Consider the following 19,365-nt stretch of genomic DNA (forward strand, 5'->3'; position numbering starts at 1 on the left):
CGTAGCAGCCTCTGCCATCAGTATATGAATGTGTGTGAATGGGTGAGTGTGACATGCTTGTAAAAGCAGCTTTGAGTGGTCTCAAAGACTAGAAAAGCGCTATATAAGTACAGTCCATTTGTATCTTATCGTACCGCAGTGTATTGTATTGCATTGTTTTGTATCATATCGTATTGTATCATATCGTACTGTATCATATCGTATTGTATCATATTGTATCGTTATGTATCGTTATGTATCATATCGTAAAATCATGCAAAAATCAACAAAAGGAAAAATTGTGTAGCTTCCTCTTCTTTGCTGAAACCTGTCAGACTCACTCCAGACAGGCCAGGCAGGTAAAGCATGTCAAGAAGCTTCACACTGAAGCGTGATGCAATCCCAGAAGGAGCCTATACCAAGAAGAATGAATTAGTCATGGCTGGTTCTGACCTGGGGTTATGAAAAATATCTCGGATAGAAAAAAAATCAGGTTTTCAGCACAACTACAAACAAATTTATCAAATTTCCAACATGCTGTAGCAGAATCCCTTGGCTGACTATTGTTGGATGACAAGCCAGATGTGCCGATCACTTGCAATGTTTTCTTTCAGATTCAATTCTGCAGATTGTGATATCACACCAGAAGCTCCAGTATTTCTTGGGAGAACAGCTGTGACACTTTATTAAGATCTGTCGTGTACTTCTCTTACATTAATTCAGCAAGACTAACAGCATCTACAGCTGTGTAGAAATACCGGGAGCTTAAGCACATACCTGATGTGACACCAGTCAGATGTTTTCAAACAGCTTAATCTGACAGACTGGATTACTCGTGTGTACAAATATTTTTTTTTTACTTCTTCTTCAATGTTGACTCACTCGAGCTCATAGAGTAAGTTTCACTGCATGTTTTATTAGCCTGCAATTCCTTCAACTGAATGCACTAAATAACATGGAAATTAGCACTTTTTTCATGTATTTTCATGTGTGACCTTAAGTTGTATGATTCACTCAAACTTTATCTTATGTGACATGTTTAAACGTCACTGAATCTTTCTGTAAACAACCAAGATGGCTGCCATCATTGTGAAATCTTCTAGTTATTGTGGTAGTATTAAACAAACTAGATTTTAGTCCATGTTACATATAAGTGGTACTTGTTGGCTACTAAATCGTAATATGCCAAACGTCACGTACGTAACCTTGGAACCAGAGGGGAAATCAACCTTACTTTTTTGCTTACTGAGGTAATAAATCAACATTTTCTAAATGAGTTTATGATCTCAATAGCTAGTTACAAATCTTCTTCAACAAAGTATGATGTTAATTTAGTAAATAATGGTCTTATTTAAAGATAAACAGGGCAAGTCAGGTTGCTATCAAGGCCGGCCCCTTAATCAGGATGTAGCGGTAACAATGCTCTTTATCCTGATACTGTCCAACATGGTGACAGCCTGAACACGAAGCTTCAGAAGTGGGGCCTCCAAACACATGATGCCATGGTTGCTACACCCACACCCCGAAGAAGTCTGTTTCTGCTGCTACGCGAGGGCTGTTGCTCAGCTTGTTTTGCAACACGACCGGTCAAGGTTCTCAAGCATTTTCATGATGAAACAGCAAATTGAGTTTTACTTTTTTTCCCAGAAGAGTGCCTCGGTGTTTTTCACCTTTTGAATTGCCACCTCCACTTCTTGGGTTAGAAGCAGCTACGTAGCCCAGCAGACTACCACTTAGTCTCTATTCATGTCCTTATTTGCTTGTTGCTTTCTTGGAAATCAATATGAAGAGGTTCCACTACAACTTCTATTTCTGAATATGGTTGTTGATGCCAGGCTCAGAAAATCTAGCTAAAGCTTAATTAATAATGCACAACCATCAATACTGAAAATATATATAGTGAAGCTCAAATCCTTACTTTTTTTACCATATATTCCAAGTATCAAACTACCAAAATAATAGGATCATTAGCTCGAGTAATAGAATGGGATCGCCCTCAGCCTGACTGTCTAGGTAACAGTGTGATACATCTGCCAAACGATGGGGAAAGGCATGAAGACACTCCACCTTTAAAGCTTCCTTCCATGCAGCATATCAGCACACCCCGCTGAATTCGTCCCCTGGCATATGCACTCATGAGACTAATACGTGCAATAAGAAAACTGTACACTTTAGCATGTCGGCATTTGATCAATTGTGCCAATGAACAGCAGTGTAGCTCCCCTAAGGATATTGGCGGGTGTTGAACGGAGGCTAAGTGGAAAGGTGGAGAGAGGTAGGTTGAGTCGATGGTGTTGGCTTTCTCAGCCTCGGGGCCTAACACATTTAGAGAGCTAACTGACACACTTTGGATGTATTAGCCACTGTGAGCTCTGCCAACCTCTCCTCTTTTACTTCTGCACCTCCTCCTCCTCCTCCTTTCGCCCGTCTGTCTGTCACTCCGATCTCCCCTCCATGCAAGACGGAGGAACATGCCTTGTGTTTCAGCAACATTGCTTTAGCATTGATGTTCCTCCGAGCTGCAGCCAAATTGGTGTTTGGCGTCTAGACACTGGTTGCTTGTGTCTCTGTATGGATAAACATACGCACACTCTAACACTCTCGCACGTCTGTTTATAAGTATGATTAGATTAAAAGAAACTGACGGAAATGCAATAACGGTCTATTAGTGCACCCGTCAGGGGGGATAATCATTTCAAATAGAAATGTGTTTTCCATCTCACTATCTAATTTATACTTTCTTTGCCTCTCCATGTGCTGCACTCCTGAGACTCGTGGGTTATAAGCAAGAGGCTTTAAAACAGGCTGGGGTTCAAGTCCAGGCCATGGCAATAAACACAAATAAAAAGGAATATACAGCAATGAGTACGCTTGAGTAAAAAAAAAAAAAAAAAAGCTCGAGGACTCGTTCTCTGATGAAGGTATGCGTTGAATCTGAAGGTGAGACAAGCAACTCTACTCAGTCCACGCTGTCCCACTCTATGTGGCGGTTTAAGATTAGGGTCAAAGATTAGAAGGCTTACACAAGATAAGAACGGGATTAAAAGAGCTCAGAGATGTAAAATTACAGATCAGAGAACTGGTAAAAACACACCTGAATTGTAAACAAACTCATAACACCGCCGCCACCTGTCCTGCTGGACAATCCTGGCAACGTGGGGGAGAAAACAAAACAATGTATTCCTGATGAGAGAATAGGAAGTGAATGTTATGGAAGCAGCATCCAATATTCCAGAGAGGGATTCAGCACACATCAAAGGCTGCCTCTGCAGTAAGTCTGTTAGATTTGGGATTAATGGACTCCAGAGGGGCCTGGACACACACACGCAGGCACACACACACACACACACACACAAACATACTCACAAAATCCACTACCACAACTCCGCCTGATAAGATTCACAACCCAGGCTAGCAAAGCACTGCAGTGCAGAGTATATCTATTATAGTAACTCTCCACAGTAGATTCTACTGCGGCGTTACACTGTGACACAATGTGTTGGGAGTCAGTAAAGACATAATTTTTTAACATTCTAGTAAATTTTGGACGGCGCATTCTTAAACTGTCCAGGTGTTTCGAGTGCGAGGTTTCCATGAATGCAGCTCAGGCTCTTTCCAGTCATGTCTGCTGGATTGTTTGGACAAGTTCTTTATTTTGCTTGTCAAATTTCGAAACACATGCCCAGTCGCGCACACACGCCTGCACGCATACGTGCACACACAACCGTAAGTTGCCTCCGAGCTCCGATGAGTTCATGCAAATTACAAAAATGCAAATTCGGGTGGCAAGGCTCAGCTGGCCTGTGATGCATTTTAAGGAAAGACACAACAAAATGCAGGGGGGTTGTTGGAGCTCACAGTGAATCTATTTTGTTTAATCTCGACAGACAGACAGACAGAAAGACAGCCTAATCCAAACCCTGACTGCCTTTCCACCCCGATGCCCACCCACCCCCCCACCCTCATTCAGGCCACCACCTCCCCCCTTGCGCCCCCCCCTGCCCCCGGGGCTAAAACCACAGGTGCAGGCGAATGCAAACCACTGGGTGGAAAATGCTCGTTGACAGCATTCTGGTGTGTTTGCGATTGGTCAGTGAACAATGAGGGAGTTTCCTGAACCACTTGTCGTGCTGATGGAACAGCTGGACACCAACACCAGACACGGATCAGGGTGGGAAGAGACCGAGCGGAACAACAGGGAACTTAAAACCAAAATGAGATTCGGCAGAGCTTAATTTCAGTGTCATTACGCAAACTGTGAATTTTTCTTTTCTTTGCCTCTCATAAAACTAGGTCTCTTATTGGCAAAACATCATATTCATATAAATACACTGATTATTTCTCACCGCAAATGTGTTTTCTAGGAAACAAGGTGCCTTTTATTATTTTCTGTTACTTATTTTTTCATATCTGACCAAAATTTGTCATAATTTAGCAGCTGAAAAGGGAAGATGGTTGAAATCACCTGTTGTTGGATATGTCTTGAATTCTGATGCGGTTGCCTGGATACAGCAACAGTAAGAGCGTGTTTTCCATCACTCCATGTGTGCTAATTCACCGGCTTGCTCTGCTATTGTCTGCCTCTTCTAACCACGCAGGCACACGAGTACATGCAGGCGTGAACCCAGCGCCATGTGCACTCCCAAACCCCGCTCTCATCCACATGATCATCCTGAGCAGCATTATCACAATCTAGGGAACTAGATTATCCCTAGGCTCAAAACTTCATCCTCTTTGATCCCCACTTGGGAGGGGGATGAGAGGCAGCGCAGGCGACCATCACCCAGATTTGCCACTTGTTAATCAAGGCAGATTTTGACCACCTTCAGTGCCAGATGGACAACTGTTTTCAAAACACCGCCATACAATGGGCATTACACTATCGAGGATATGTCCTCTAGCAGCAACAACATCACGTTGTTTCTAAGACGCCACATTGATCGCAGTAATTCTTATGCTCTTAAACTATATCAGATATTGTCGCAGACATTTTGATTAATATGATGCATTGTGGTGTGCCTTAGAAAACATTGAAAAAAGCTGCATTTAATCTAAAATGTGATAAAATGCTGCTAAAAAATAATGTATTGCTACACTATATATAAATAGATTTAACTTTCTATGCCTGATTCCCTCATTTAAAACACAAACATGAGTGAATCTGTTGCTTCCTAAAAGCAACTACAAGTATACATTAATCAGCTCATCGCTGCTCTCTTTAAAACCTGTTCCAGTAAAAAAAAAACAACCTACACATCTGCAACACATCCGACCGCCGAGCTCGCCGTGGTCTGAATTACAATGAAGCATATGGTGTAAACGGAAAGAGGAGGCGCAAACACCCATAAGCACTGTACGGAGATCCATCACACTTAGTTGTTTACACTGCAAGCCTTCTAAATCTCCATAATAGATCTTTGTTGTGGTTTGAGGTGGGATGGTGAGGTCAGCTGTTAATTGGCTGTTGGTAATTACAGATGCATCTTAAGCTTGCTGACATTGTCCGTGGGGCTTCGGGAGACTCTTGCAACTAATGCACCGCAGAGATTACTGCAACGGACAGAAAATTGCACAACACTTGTTCATGCATACCGAAGTAGCAATTAAAGCTCCTTATTTTAAGTCTAATCTCGTTCTAGCCCTTTCTAGGGCCGTCGCATGTTAGGAATATACTGTATCGAGAGGCCTCATTTATAATAAGGGTGAGTGGTGCACAGTGTTTTTTTACACATTGAAGATCAGATCAGTCTGTCCTTGCCCCACGTCGTTTCATTTAAATGTTCAAGCTCGTCATTCCATCAACTCTTCCATCCTTTGCCACTAGCCATGAGGCTGTCCCCCCCCCCTCCCTCTCTGTGGGGCTGCTTCCCGGGGAAGGCAGGCAGCGCAGGGACAATAGCAGCCACCCAATTAAAGCTGTGTTGGCCTCGCAATTCCTCAAGGTATTGCCATGTGACAGTTTAATTAACCAAGCCCCTTATCTTAATTTAGCAGGATCAAAAAGTAACAAACTGAGGTTATCGGCGAAAAACACTCCCAGTCGCCATCCACACATACTCATACACACACACTGTCTCTCTCTCAGCGAGGAAAGCAGTAGTACAGTGCAACACGTGCAGCACAGATATTTGATGAAATTCATACAGCTGCCACCCATGCAGATACCACAAAGCACTATTTATGGTGCACGTTCTCTGAAGCATATTTATTACAGCTGTAGGGGTCGGAATAATGACAGTAGCCGCGGTGTGTCCCTGAGTGCGCGCACATGTGACCGGGTTCAGGCATGTCTTAGCAGGGCATGTGTTTACATTGACATGTTTTTCTTTTGATTTTGAACCAGTGGCTCAGTGACGGCAGGAAGCCAGGCACCATGCTACTTAAGCCAATCTCCCATGGAGCCCGCCTGCTGTCCCGCCCATCTTCATCCATCCATCCGTCCATCCAGCCATGAGCTCTTCCTTCTTATCATCCAGTTACTTTCCAAATGGCTGCCTTGTTTCTTCTTCTTCTTTTAATTGAAGCCTTGTTTATTAGATTTCTATTCATTCTCTGTTTCTTTTCTAGATTTAACCCTTTATATATTCATATGTGTATTCTTTTCTGGCATCTCTGATCATCCCCCTCACTGTCATGGCATGATCCAGCCCCTTGCTTTGTTGTAGCATTTCCTCTGTCAAGACTCCATTATCTAAAGCACTGCAGGCAGTGGATAAAAGGACATTGCTAGTTATGGTTGAACAGAGAAGAAGTCCTGATGCCTTGGACAGGCCAGGCCCATTTATCTCCCTGGTTCCTGATGCAGTGTAACATGGGGGAAACAATGCCTCCGGGGCGCCACAAATATTCACTCACATCAGCCTAGAAAACAGCCCGGACGAGGGGGCTCTTCACTTGTATCCGACTGAAATCAGTGGATGTGTGCTGAATTCACTGCTCAGGGAAATTGTGACCATTATCAAACCGAGCAATTTCCCCAGTTTGTAACTTCCTGCGTAGAATTGATCAAACAATCTGCCACTAATTAATAATGTCTAATAATGTGTTTAAGGAGAGGGAATGATACAAAAAGTGTGCCAACCAGTTTGCTAATTCAAAGTTCTGCTACTAAAACATGTAAGTCATTTAAAATGCACCGCCAACACACAGCGGCCGAGAACTCGACAGGCAAGCAGTCAAACTGTAAGTGAAAGGCGTATGGTGAGATCACACACAAAGTCATGTGAAGACAAACATCTGTGCCACCCGTGACTTCGCCTCCCACAACATTGTTCCGGGCTGATGAGAGAATCAGCTCCTCTAATTGTGAGAACAGGCTACAGGTGTGAATTTGTCACAGGCGATACATCAGTGCTGTAAAGTTAAAGTCCTTTCCTCTCCATCTGTCTCGTAAGTGTGAAGTAGAATGCGTGATTTAAGATCCAATTTTTTTAGATATAAAGTTAAAGAAAAGAATGAAATAACCTACAACTGTACCCAGCTTAAGAAGATATAAAGGGCTGCTTGCTCTCGCATGTAAAAGTACAGTATATAAGTACAATTCACAGAGCCTTAATCTTTATTACAAGCCGAGAACATAATTAAACCCTAAACTGTTACATGTCATTATCGTTTTCTTCGTAATGTTTCATTAATTTTATGACACGGCCTCTTGGAAGATTAGTTTTCTGTGGTTTGAATGAAATCCAACTCGAGAGACAAAAGGCGACTAATGGCAGCTCTATTTAGTCTGCGATAATAACAACAGAAATCTACAGGGACAGAAAACTGCAACTACTGTCGAGTTATTCAATTATAATCATTTAGACGTGGCAAATACAGATAAACCAACTCATTGTATTTCTTATTTTAATTATTTAAAGTTATAATCTTGAAGATCTCAGTCTGTTCTCTTTGGCGACACCTATGGCGATCAACAGTAATTGCAGAAGCACACTTCCCAGATATCCAGACAGTGTCACATGTGTGACGTCCACGTTTGGCTCCGGTTGTAACTCTTGATTTTCCTCGCTGACGGTCGCTTTCCTTTTTAGACTGTTTGCCTTCATCTGAGCGTCCAATTTGTTTCTTTTTCTTTGGATTTTCACTTATTTTTGAAGTTGTATCTGTAGTCATCCATCTTCTCTTTGTTTGTTCAGCCATCGTAGATTACTGTTTACTCGCAACACTTGCAGAGACCGCCTACCCTCTCTGGCAGACCATCCACTGCTGGGTGATGGATAACGCGTCACTAACTGGGCGCCGCTTGTGATTTTTATCGCAAAAGTCGCCACAGACACCCAGTCTGTAATACTGCTAATGCAAATGCTTTCATGAGTGGGCCATAGGCTCAATCACCATTGTGTTAAATCATTTGGCGATAGATAGTGACTTCCCAGCTAGAAATGTTTTGTTCTAAGAACGTCCTGAGAATGTTATGTGCAATGTTTTTAATAGTAGGAGAACGTTCTCTGAAAACATTTTCAGAACGTTGCAGTGAGAATGTTCAAATCACATTTCAGGAACGTTTTATAAATCACGTTCTGATAGTTGAGGCCGTACTGACATCCTGAAAAGATCCTCAGAATGTTGCAGTGAGCACGTTCTACCTTTGTTTTTATGTAACATTAAGCAAATGTGTTATAAAAGGCGTTCTGACATCCCAGGCCTCAATAACATCCTGAAAATATCTTCAGAATGAGTCAGTTAACACATTTAGTTTTAACGTTACAAGAACTTTATTTGAAATGGTAAACATCCTTAAAACGTTCTTTGAATATTAGATTAAAACGTTTTCTTTCAGACGTAATTAGAACTTGTATGTAATGTTAGCCAATGTTATGGGAACGTTCCCTGCTAGCTGGGTTAACAGGCATTTATTTCGATCTCAAATCTTCGAGATTATCACTTTAATTTCATAAAAAGTGTTCACTTTTTATGATTTTTACTTCATAACTTGCTTATAAAATCATCAAATTCTACTTAAACTACATAACAAAGCACTGAAACAGAGGAGGATGATCATCTATACGACTGAAAAACGATATGGAGGAAGCAAAAGCGGCTCTCATAGCATATGCAAAAGAGTGTGTGGTTATTGTCTGGAATTACATCCGACACACACTCACACACACAAACACGCACACATACAAATGCAGCGATGCCCGGCTGTCCGTGGACAGAGGACAGATGGCCATGGAGTGGCTCTGTTCCAGGAAGTGACGATGTTCTGTATCATTATAATCTGCTCCGTAGTATCCTCCCTACTGCTGTGCTGGACAACATGTTTCACCCACTGCGAGCAGATACTGGAACAGCTCTTCTGCTGCTCTGTCACACATACTCTTAGAGAGGTGCTGTGACAAAACACCGTCTTGTACTGTAAGAGCTCCTTTGTTTCAGGCTTTAGAAAGATGGGGAAAGTTTGTTTTGCAGCCAAAACTTATGATGATATTCTCAATATAAGCAAAGACAGTGCAAATGTGTAACTAGTACACGTCGCCCCTTTACGAGTCAGTCTTGGATTGCTAACAGAAGTTATTTCCGTCAGTCAGTCTGCGCACCGACACGCAGACGTAAGCGCTGATTGTGATTCAGCGCTCCGCCTGTTTGTTGATCTCACCAAAAGCAAACTCGGTTCCACCCATGAGCTTTAAAAAAAACTGCATCAACATCTCCACCACTCTTTGAATCCAGTGCCAGAGCTCCCATCTTAAAATATCTCTGCATCAACTCTTATGATCGCGTCCTAATTATGTATGCTGCTATCACAAATTTAACTAAGCTTTTCAATTACAGGTTAAAGCCTGAAATAAATAAAATAAAGGCAGAAACGTGGGCTGCAGTGCCATGGGGCTCCGCCACACAATGTTAATTAATTTCATTTATAGCACAGACACCGCATCTACCAGGTTGCTGCTCATGTGATTACAACGAGAGGAAACAACTGGGAGCAGAAACATGTCTGTCCTGATAATGAAGGAGATAAATAAACCGGATTTTCTCCCTAGTCGCTGCTTTCAGGGACTTTATTTTGTGCACGTTGGTTTGTGGTGGAACCAGTTTGGCATAGGGGTTTTGTTTCCTCACCCCATTCTCCCCCAAACATGCACTCTGGATGATAATGTAGGTTACTAGTGTGTTTACAGCAAGCAAGCCTGTGTGCATGTATAAACTGTAAACATGAAATATGCAAACTAATCAAACTGCCTCGCCTCACTTTCTGACTTTTATTACACTCAAATGAGGCATTCGCGCAAACAAATTCAAATGCGTCTGCAGGCGACTCTTCTGACAAGAACACTGACAAAAGCATCTCCAGCTGGAGCTACACTTCAGCATGAAAAGTGTGTGCGACGCTGCGAGTGTGAGATCTGTTTTCAGAGGAGAGCAGAGGAAGACTGGATCAAAATACAAAAGTTCATCATCGTAATAATGCTATCTGTGAGGTTTTACTGGACCTGACAGTGGATGAAACTTTAACAATACGTTTGAAGAGTGATTAACTCGAAATCTGCACGACTCTGCCCTAATCCTCACATTCAGTGTGCCTACATTTTTTAATGGGCCTTCCCCGGAATTTAATGGCTTTGTGTGTTTTTTCAGTGTCTAATATGAGTGAGCACACTCTTGGATTAATACCCTGTAATGTTCTCATTACGGAGCGGCGTGCATGAGGAGAGAGGGCCGGGCAGCTGTAAGCATTTAGGGGCAGCGGCCTTTATTGGATGGTTCAGGAGGAAAGCGCTCTCAATGGGATCTAAAGCAGATTTTTTTTAAAGATGAGAAGTCCAATCATGCTTTGATAAGAGGCTGTAATGGTGCTCAGAGTGAAATAAGACATATTTTTACTCATTGCTTCTATAAACATGCCATAATTATTCAGTGCAGCGACCAGGGTGCAGGGATAATGTCAGAGATTTATAGCCCAAGTGGTTAGAGTCCCAGATATTCATCAATCCTCTCCATCGCTGTGGTGCCACAGTGCTTGAGATGGGCTTCGCTGGCTGAATGAGGATCAGGGGGTGAGCCGCCATGCAGGCGGGCTGAGGTTTAGAGGTGAAAATCACACCCCCACACAGCTCGCCCAGGCCAATATCACACACACACACACACACACACACGAGAGGAAGGACACAAGAATGGACATTACCCTTCATGAACCACAATCATAACAATGGAATTTAATAAAACTTGGTGTATTAAAGAAAATAGACTAATCCCTTTAAATCTTCCATAATGAGAGAGAAGAAATCCTAAGACTGTGATATTTTCCCTCCCTTCACCCCACAAGATTTTAGGCTTTCCACAGGATTCCACTAGCTTAGCTGCAAATCGCCTCACTGCTGTGCGATACCGCCATATCCTCTAAGAACGGGGCGAACGCACACTCTGGCACAACTACGGGCACACAAACACACACACACACACACACACACACAGAACCACACACAAATCTTATTTGACTTTGAGTGACGCTTCCTGGAGAAGTCCACATTGCTGATGCTTCTCATTTTCAACACCAGGAAAGTAACTGGTGATGTTGCCACGAATCGGGCTATCAGCCGAGCCAGGGACGGGCCGCGGAGAGCCGGGGAAGATGAGGAGCAGGACAAGATGAAAGGCTCAGAGACAAATCCGGCTCGCACAAACTGTAAGAAGAAACATGAGCATCTGGCTGCGGTTTTCAGATGTGGCTTGTTTTTTTCTAATCTGGGCTACTCCCCGAGGCCACGCTACAGACTCTCAGATAGATTCTTTAAGCTTTGATTTGGCACAGCAGATTCTTCATAAAGAGAAGCTAAGAATGTAATATTAACAAGAGCAATCAGTGACATGCTAGGCAAAGAGGAGCTCCTTTTACAACGGGTGTAAACACTCTGATGGCCTCGATTAATCCCGTTTAAACAGACAGATGTGATGGCATCCCATGAAAACATGACTCCCCCATATGCTACCTGTTTAGAGTAATGTTTGCAAACTAACTAATTACAATGCTCTCAAATGAGGCTCCTCTCTCAGCAGATGTTTGTACCATTAACCTGCGGAACAATTACTTTAACATTGCACATCGTGTGAGGAATCGCACATTAACGATGCCCTCGCTGCACCGGAGAAAAGACTACAAACAAGCGCTAACGTGCTAGGAGGAGACGTCGGGGAAAATAATTATGTTTTAGATGTTATGATTAATGAACGAATGAGGTTCTTGGAAATCAATGAGGAGTTATTGTGCTTGATTTGTTGCAATAAGGCCGCTTCATCACAAGGCCAGAGGGTATGAAAGGTGTGGATCTTACATATTATAGTATCACAAAAACTGCATATTACATCCCCAGAAAGAAGGCTCCAGCTTTAGTTAAGGGGAACACTTTTTCCCCCGCCCCTCCTGACAACACTGACGCAGTTTTTTTAGCTTTCTTTTGATGAATAAAAGTCTAAAAAGTCAGCTCTTGTCCACAAAACTGAGTCACGTTCTGGCTGAGAACCGCCGCTCCGTCACATCTCCACTTTGGATCCAAAGCCCGCTGGAAGTGTTTCAGAAGAAGTGCGTCTTCAAGCAGCCTGTCTTTCAGCAGCCAGATTTTGTGTTGCTTTGTTCATTTGTTTTTCAGATTCAATTGTGCTGCGTCTGAACAGCGTGGGTCTCTCTTCCTCTCTGTCTGCCTCGGTCTTTGTGTTCGTCTTCGCCTGGAAACTTTACATCACAAGCGTTAATTCATCTCTGAGGGGAACCCACGTAAAGATGACTGTTTTAGGACCAAGAAAGACGTAATTATTGTGCTCATATGGGCGCACAGTTATACTATAAAGTTGCAATTGGTCTGCCTCGATAAAACCACTTAATATTTTATACTTTCATACATTTTTAAGGGAACTATGTGATTTTATCTCCAATCTACACAACATGCATTATTAATTGCAACCATAATCTAAACATACTGCACTGTTAGTGCACTATTTATAACCAGAATGCCAAACATGTCAATAATAGACTCCTACCATGCTGATCGAGCTGCATCTTGAATACAAATTCAGCAGCATTCAAACAGCAGATGTAATATGCATCCAGCCACCCAGTTAAAAACGTGTCTGGATTCATCTGTCCATGAAATATGAATGATGGTGAATGGAATGCCCTTTTCCAACAGTCAGATAAAGGTTTATTGAAGGCCAGAGTTAGCAGGATAGAGGTTGCCATGGCTACAAGTGTGAAAAGGGCATCTGATCTGACTTCTGACCAGTCAATTAATCTTGGAATTGCATTTTTTTTCCTATCAAAGGTTCGGTCATAATTTAAAATTAATTGCCGCACATGAAAAGAAAGGGAGTAGAGACGGAGATTGCGGGGAACTTGAAACACTTTGGAAAAGTAGAGTATAGCGAGGGAAGATTAAGACCGCCACGAGGGAAGCTGGGTGAATATTTAAGATGGATTAAAGTCGGGACACTTAGTTTGTTTGGTGGCGGTATGGAGAGGCGGAGGAAACCTATTATTCAAGAAAACAACGAAGAAAGAGCTAATTTTCTCTTGGTTTTAAGACTGAATAATTGCCAAGTTGCGTCCTATTCTCTCTTAGAAGTGTCACAATGTTATAATAAGGACTCAAAAATCCAGTAAACAGCATATAAAATATATCTTCTGCACATAGTTTGTCATGGTGACTGGTGACAATGAGAATAAAACTAGCGGAGAAAATCATTTGTCTTTGTGTGGCTCACACTTTACAGCAACATATCCTGTGATGTCATAATGTCAAGGACCTCTATTCTTTAAATAAGGATGATTTCCTTTCACTACTGGTGAAAATGTCCACTCACACAACAGAAGGAAGCCAGTGAAAAAAACATTCCAGAGCTCTGCCATTGCTACAAAATCCTACTACATGCTAGTAATTTAAAGGAAGATAATTCTTCATTCAAACAGCTTTAAATGAAACGTTTGAATAGAGCCAAGGCCTTCAGTTATTTTTCTTTTACGCCTTCGAGTTGAAGGGAAACAGAGTACAGAGTGCTGTAAAGCAAACATAAAGGACTACGCTGTGCCATCAGTACCTCTCAGCAGACGTCACCAATGTCATGCTGATCCGCTTTTTTAGACATCACGCACGCTAACAGCTAACGTGTTTAATGAACATCTCTAAAAAATGAAATACAAACTGTGCCCGCATCCGAGTTCAAAGGACTCCTCGGCTCCGTATTCTACTCAAACCCGACAGAGAGGACAAGCATCATATAAATGTACGGTTTGGTGAGTAACAATTACATTTACTGCCAACATCATCAAATATTTGTGTACAGTGTATATATCTGTGTGTGTACTCATAGCACTCATTGTGTGTGTGCGTGCCAAGAGTCTGCGTGTGTAAGAGCAATTGACAAAGCCTGACATTTCCCTTATTTAAGCTATTCACAAGCAGAGGGATGATGTGGGGGTGGGGGTGGGGTGGGGTTCCATCAAATAACAGGGGAAAGTCAATTTCATCGCCTTTTACCGCGCTGCTACGGGAGCACATCTCATGCTGTCTCTCCTCACTGTACCCACGCTGTCCTTGTAGTATCACATCCTCCTCCCCCCTCCTCCTCCTCCTCCTCTGTCCCACTCATGCCTCCTCTTTTTAAACAAGGCAGGAGGCGGTTTGATTATCACACTCCGATCGCAGCTAATTAGGCTAGGTCAGCTGCTACAGTCAAGCAGTATCCCTGTCAAACAGCGTCCCTCCACGCTCTTCCTCCTCCTCCTCCTCCATCATCCCCCGCTCTCTCTCTCTCTCTCTCTCTCCATTCCCTCGGACAGCCCTATCAGTGGGTAACATCTCCCTACACCGCTGCCACCTGTCTGTTCGTGATAGCGACTGTGGCAGTCATCTCCGCAGAGGCGAGCGATGTGCTGCCAGCCACTCCGCCGGAGCCAGACGAGCCCGTATCAACGTCTGCTGCAGACGCGTCGGAGCATCAATTAATCGCCGTTTAAAACTGGCAAAAAAAATGGATTTGATATACTTAAGCTTAATTAATACATTGCTACCAATTTTGCAGGGCTAATTAATCAATTTGAGACTAGTCCCTGGTGCGAAGATGTCCAGATTATGTTGTCTGGTAGGAAACCGCAACGAATATCAGAGAAGATAGATTACACGCCTTGAAATAGTGTTTTTTCTGACAATGCCTATTACCAGAGAAGAGCCAGGTGGTGAAATTAAGGGGAAAGAAGCATTATAGGCCAAACAGGATGGTCGGATGAGAAAGAAAAAGGAGAAAAAACACAAAACATTGTCCACATTCAAGGCTACAAAGTAGCAACTATAAAGTCCAAGAACTGAAACAGGGTTGGGGATTGATTGTGACTTGAACTACATGCTTTGGGTACTTGTACCTCTGTTTATACCGAGCCAGTGAACGAGGCCGCAGTGTCCTGGCAGGCAGGCAGAGAGAGCTACAGATAGTAATTGGGAGGGCTATGCTTGGAGAGAAACACAGGACTTAAGATGGGATGAAGGAGGCGAGGAGGGGGGAGTGAAAGAGAGAGACCTATGAAGTAGATGCTAAGTGCTGGGATGTGAAGAAAAAGAGCCTGCAGGAAGACGACCCCAGGGACGGTGACCAATGACAAGCCTCCTTTTCCTCTTTTCTTTGTCCATCTGATAAAAGGCATCCAGTACCTGTGTGCTTCCAAGTGTACAATTGATGTGTGTGCACAGAGGGAGCTTTTTATAAACCAGTTAGCGTTAGCTAAATGTAGAGCAGCACATTACACCATATTTCCTTCAACCGCTTGCTTTCCGTGGCCTTTGTTCACATTTTTTTTCCCCCTTTTACTTTCTTACTGAGCCTCTTTAATAAGCCATCTAGTTACTATAATAAATTACATAGTACAATAGCGGGTCTGCTTAAGATAAAGCGCACGAGAGTACTCCTGAGCTCACCAGACAGAGGACCATCTTGAGATTCTTCTTGCGAGGATATGTAACAAAAACACAGAGCTTTCTAAGCAGTAGACAAATTAATATGAGAGGCAGAATATCTCACTTTAATATTGCTTTCTTGTGTAAATATTAACTCAAAGTGTGGTATAATTTGCTGCCTTTGAGCGTTCAATTGGTAGCCTTGCAACTTAATAAAGACCCACTGGAACGGAGCCAGAGTGATGTTCGCCGCCCCTCACTCCTCATCGCTGCTTTTGCAACGACGCCTTGGCCTCCTGCCCCTGCCCTCCCCCACAGCTTAGCTAAGCCCACATGTTATTGGCTAAACACAGCCAGCTGCAGCCAGTTAACTGTCTAATCTCACATCAATCGATTTCCCCAAACAAGGAGAGGTGGAGAAGTGGAACGCAAGTTGCGGAGCGCGGGTGAAAACACGGCGTCAGGGTGAGAGTAAATGGGGAGGGCAGCGATGAGTGAGAAACAGGCAACGGCAGGTTACAGCCTTCTGCTGAGTTTCAAGCAACACCGGGCTTGTGTGCGTGTGTGTATGTGTGTGTTTCTATTTGTGGATGGCTGTGACAATCTCTTGTTCAAGCCTGTCAAAAGGAGACTGATGGAGGAGCACGCACATGAAGGTGGACGGACAGGCTGCGGTTGGCAGCATCAGGCCGTAGCAGTGTCGTGTCGTGCGGGGACACTTTTTAATGATCGGCCCAACACACACTTTGTCATTTGTTTTGTGCGTATGAATGTGATTCTTTCAGTCCCCCACGGACAATTAAATGGGAACATTTTCAAAATGAGAAACATATGGAGCTTTTTAATTGGCCAATTTCTCTTGCCAACGTGTGTGGCTTTTTTTCATTCTAAAAACCAATGAAAAGGGGGGAAAAAAACTGCTATCTAGTCAGACATGCATATTGCAGCAGAGTGTTGCACAAATTGTCATTGTCCTTCCGCAAGGAGTAAAACAGCCCTTCTGTTCCCTGGATTAATAGCACCATTACACAAGATCCATGTTCAGTGTAGAGCGCTGAGCTTCTGGATCCAGTCAGTGAGATGTATGCTTCCTGGATAGAGACTTTAGTGAATTTGTATTTCTGTGGGAATATCTGTTTTGCCAAGCAGGTAATGGCCCACACCGAGCGACATGACTGGGTGAAGCTGCAGTGAGAAATCTACCATACCCTCCTGCCCCATTTCTTCTCTCTATACCATCATACTCTGTATAATCTTGTCTTTCTTGGCTCCCTTCATCCTGCACTAATCATGCGAGGTGGCTGGGGTGAGGAGGACTGCAACAACTTATATCTGGGGAGTTATTGTTCTACACATGTCATGTGTAATCTGCCCGACCCACAGCGCTTAGAATAATTATTCATATTTAATCACCGCACTACGAAGCTACATCGCCTGCCGCTCACTAAGTCATTTTCCATGTTCCATTATCAAAGTTTCAGAGACGGCTGCTCAGGGAAGGGGGACTAAATGGAGAGGCTGAAGTAGTTGGGCTTATAAAAACATAATGGGCTTGTCTGCTTTGATAAACTGAGGACGTGTATGGAATGCACACTCGCTCACACCCTCCAACACACCGCACACACACATTAAATGAGAAAAGTGCAGAGAACAAAGTAAGGGAGAATAAAGTAGCCGAGTAGAAGTTCAGATTGTGAGCATTCAGGCAAGTCAGGAGCTCAATCGTTAATACAAATAACTGCAGAGCGGGGAGCGGATTGATAGTCATTTGGCTCAAGTGTGTTTGGCAATCTTTCATTTCTCATGCAGTCAAATTTGCCAGCGAGGGCTCACCTTGCTCCAGAGGTGGGGGCTTCACGCCCGTGGCCTTTAGCTTGAGGGCTTCTTTTGCAGACATGTCGCAGCAGGAGCCTTTGTTGGTGTCCTGGTCGCTGTCGGCCTGGTCGCTGTCCCCGTGGCCGCTGTCTCTGAGGCTGGCTCGCTCTGGGTCTTTGAATGTTGAACTACTAGACAAATAAACAGAATAGAAAGTTGTTTGAGTACATGATCTGTGGCTGAGTGTTTGTCCAAGCTTTGTTTTTTTACCCCAGTGGAAGTTTAGAGAGAAATAAAACATTGATGCAGCCCTGAAAAACTAGAATATTAGGATTTATGGTGTAATAAATGCTTCTTAAAATACTACACCAGTCTGCTGGTTCTTGTTCCTGATCATGTTTTATGTATCACAGAGAATACTGCAAGTGACCACTTTTAAACCTTGTTAATGTCTTTAACTCCCAGCTATGACTCGGTTCATTAATTGTCAGCTTACTTACTGTCGGAATAATAACACTGTGTTGCGACTATTGGAGAAAAGAAAACAAAGGTGTGAGACGTAGTGACGGTTATAGATCCCAACTCTTACCTTTGAACAAACTGTTGTCTGCTACCCATATAATTAGGCTCGGTGGGGAAATTGTCCGTCTGTGGAGAGGAGAGAGAGAGAGAGAGAAAACATGTAGTGGGCTCTACGGAAATAAATCCTGCTGTGAAACAAGATCTCCCAGTGACATATGATTAATTATGCGGAAAGAAATGTGGTAGAGGACAGAGCAGGGGCAAATAAAAGACTGGGGGATGTGAGCTCTATAGCGTTTAGGTTTGAGCATTTCATTAACCACATAAAGCGGGCTAATTAGCCATTTGAGAGTAAACCGCAGAGCTGAACATCAAATGTGGCAGGCATAATGTAATCAATAACTGCTAGGACAATGGTCCTGATGAGCATAGAAAACTTTGCACCCACTGTGGTGAAGTGTAAAAACGCTGGCAGCACATTTAGTGCAGAAATTAAAATGCAATTCGCTCGTGCAATTTTCTCGTGCTTTTAACAACATTTCTGCGAGGAGCCGGTGACTTTCTGAGCTTCGACACTTTTTTTTTTTTCTCTCTCTGCACAAATTGTTTCGTGAGGAATGCAGGCTTGTATGTGTCGAACCATCTGGTGTTTATTTGATATAGGGGCTACCTGATCGTGCACAGGGGGCTTCATGCTATGTGGATCGATAGGAAAAGAACACAACTACAGGCAAAACACACTAACAGAGTAAAGTGTAACGTATACAGCAGGACAAAGAAACAGTATGGCATGTATGGGGAAAATACAGAAGTATATACTGTTGCAAACCCTATACTGCACAAACACTCAGCAGTGTATGCAGCAGTGCATTACAGACTGGATCAATCATATTGGCACTGGAAAGTCTCTCTCTCTCCCAGTCTGTCTCTCTCTCTCTAGTTAATTATATCAAAGTAGGGTATATGAAGGTTTTTAATCATGTCAATTTAGATAAAAGGTCACAAAGACAGCATTTTGTTTCTGGCATTTACGGACGTCCCTGTCAACCTTGCTAATAATAGAAAAAACTAATATACAAGCAATCAAGTGTGCAAACTTCATTGGAAGAGACAAAGTAATGTGTTTATATTTGGTTTAAATTATGACAGGAATATCTCAAAGTCC

General features: G+C 43.0%; 1 protein-coding gene across 2 annotated transcripts in view; it reads right to left on the minus strand.

The window, feature by feature from the left end:
* The window catches only part of pcdh17 (protocadherin 17), a 61,741-nt gene that overhangs the window by 18,139 nt on the left and 24,237 nt on the right, over positions 1 to 19,365 (minus strand). Inside the window, exons 3-4 of one of the 2 annotated variants that reach the window (XM_069659633.1) lie at positions 18,268 to 18,326; positions 17,697 to 17,866 (exon numbers count right to left, since the gene is read on the minus strand). In XM_069659633.1, the coding sequence (XP_069515734.1) occupies positions 17,697 to 17,866; positions 18,268 to 18,326 (229 nt within the window). Of the gene's footprint in view, positions 1 to 17,696; positions 17,870 to 18,267; positions 18,327 to 19,365 lie in introns of both variants that reach the window. The other variant, XM_069659625.1, reaches the window with a different exon arrangement.

Source organism: Semicossyphus pulcher, unplaced genomic scaffold (assembly GCF_022749685.1).
Source record: "Semicossyphus pulcher isolate SPU_LCO1_2020_fin unplaced genomic scaffold, fSemPul1.0.p SCAF_1, whole genome shotgun sequence".
Classification (NCBI taxonomy): Eukaryota; Metazoa; Chordata; class Actinopteri; order Labriformes; family Labridae; genus Semicossyphus; species Semicossyphus pulcher.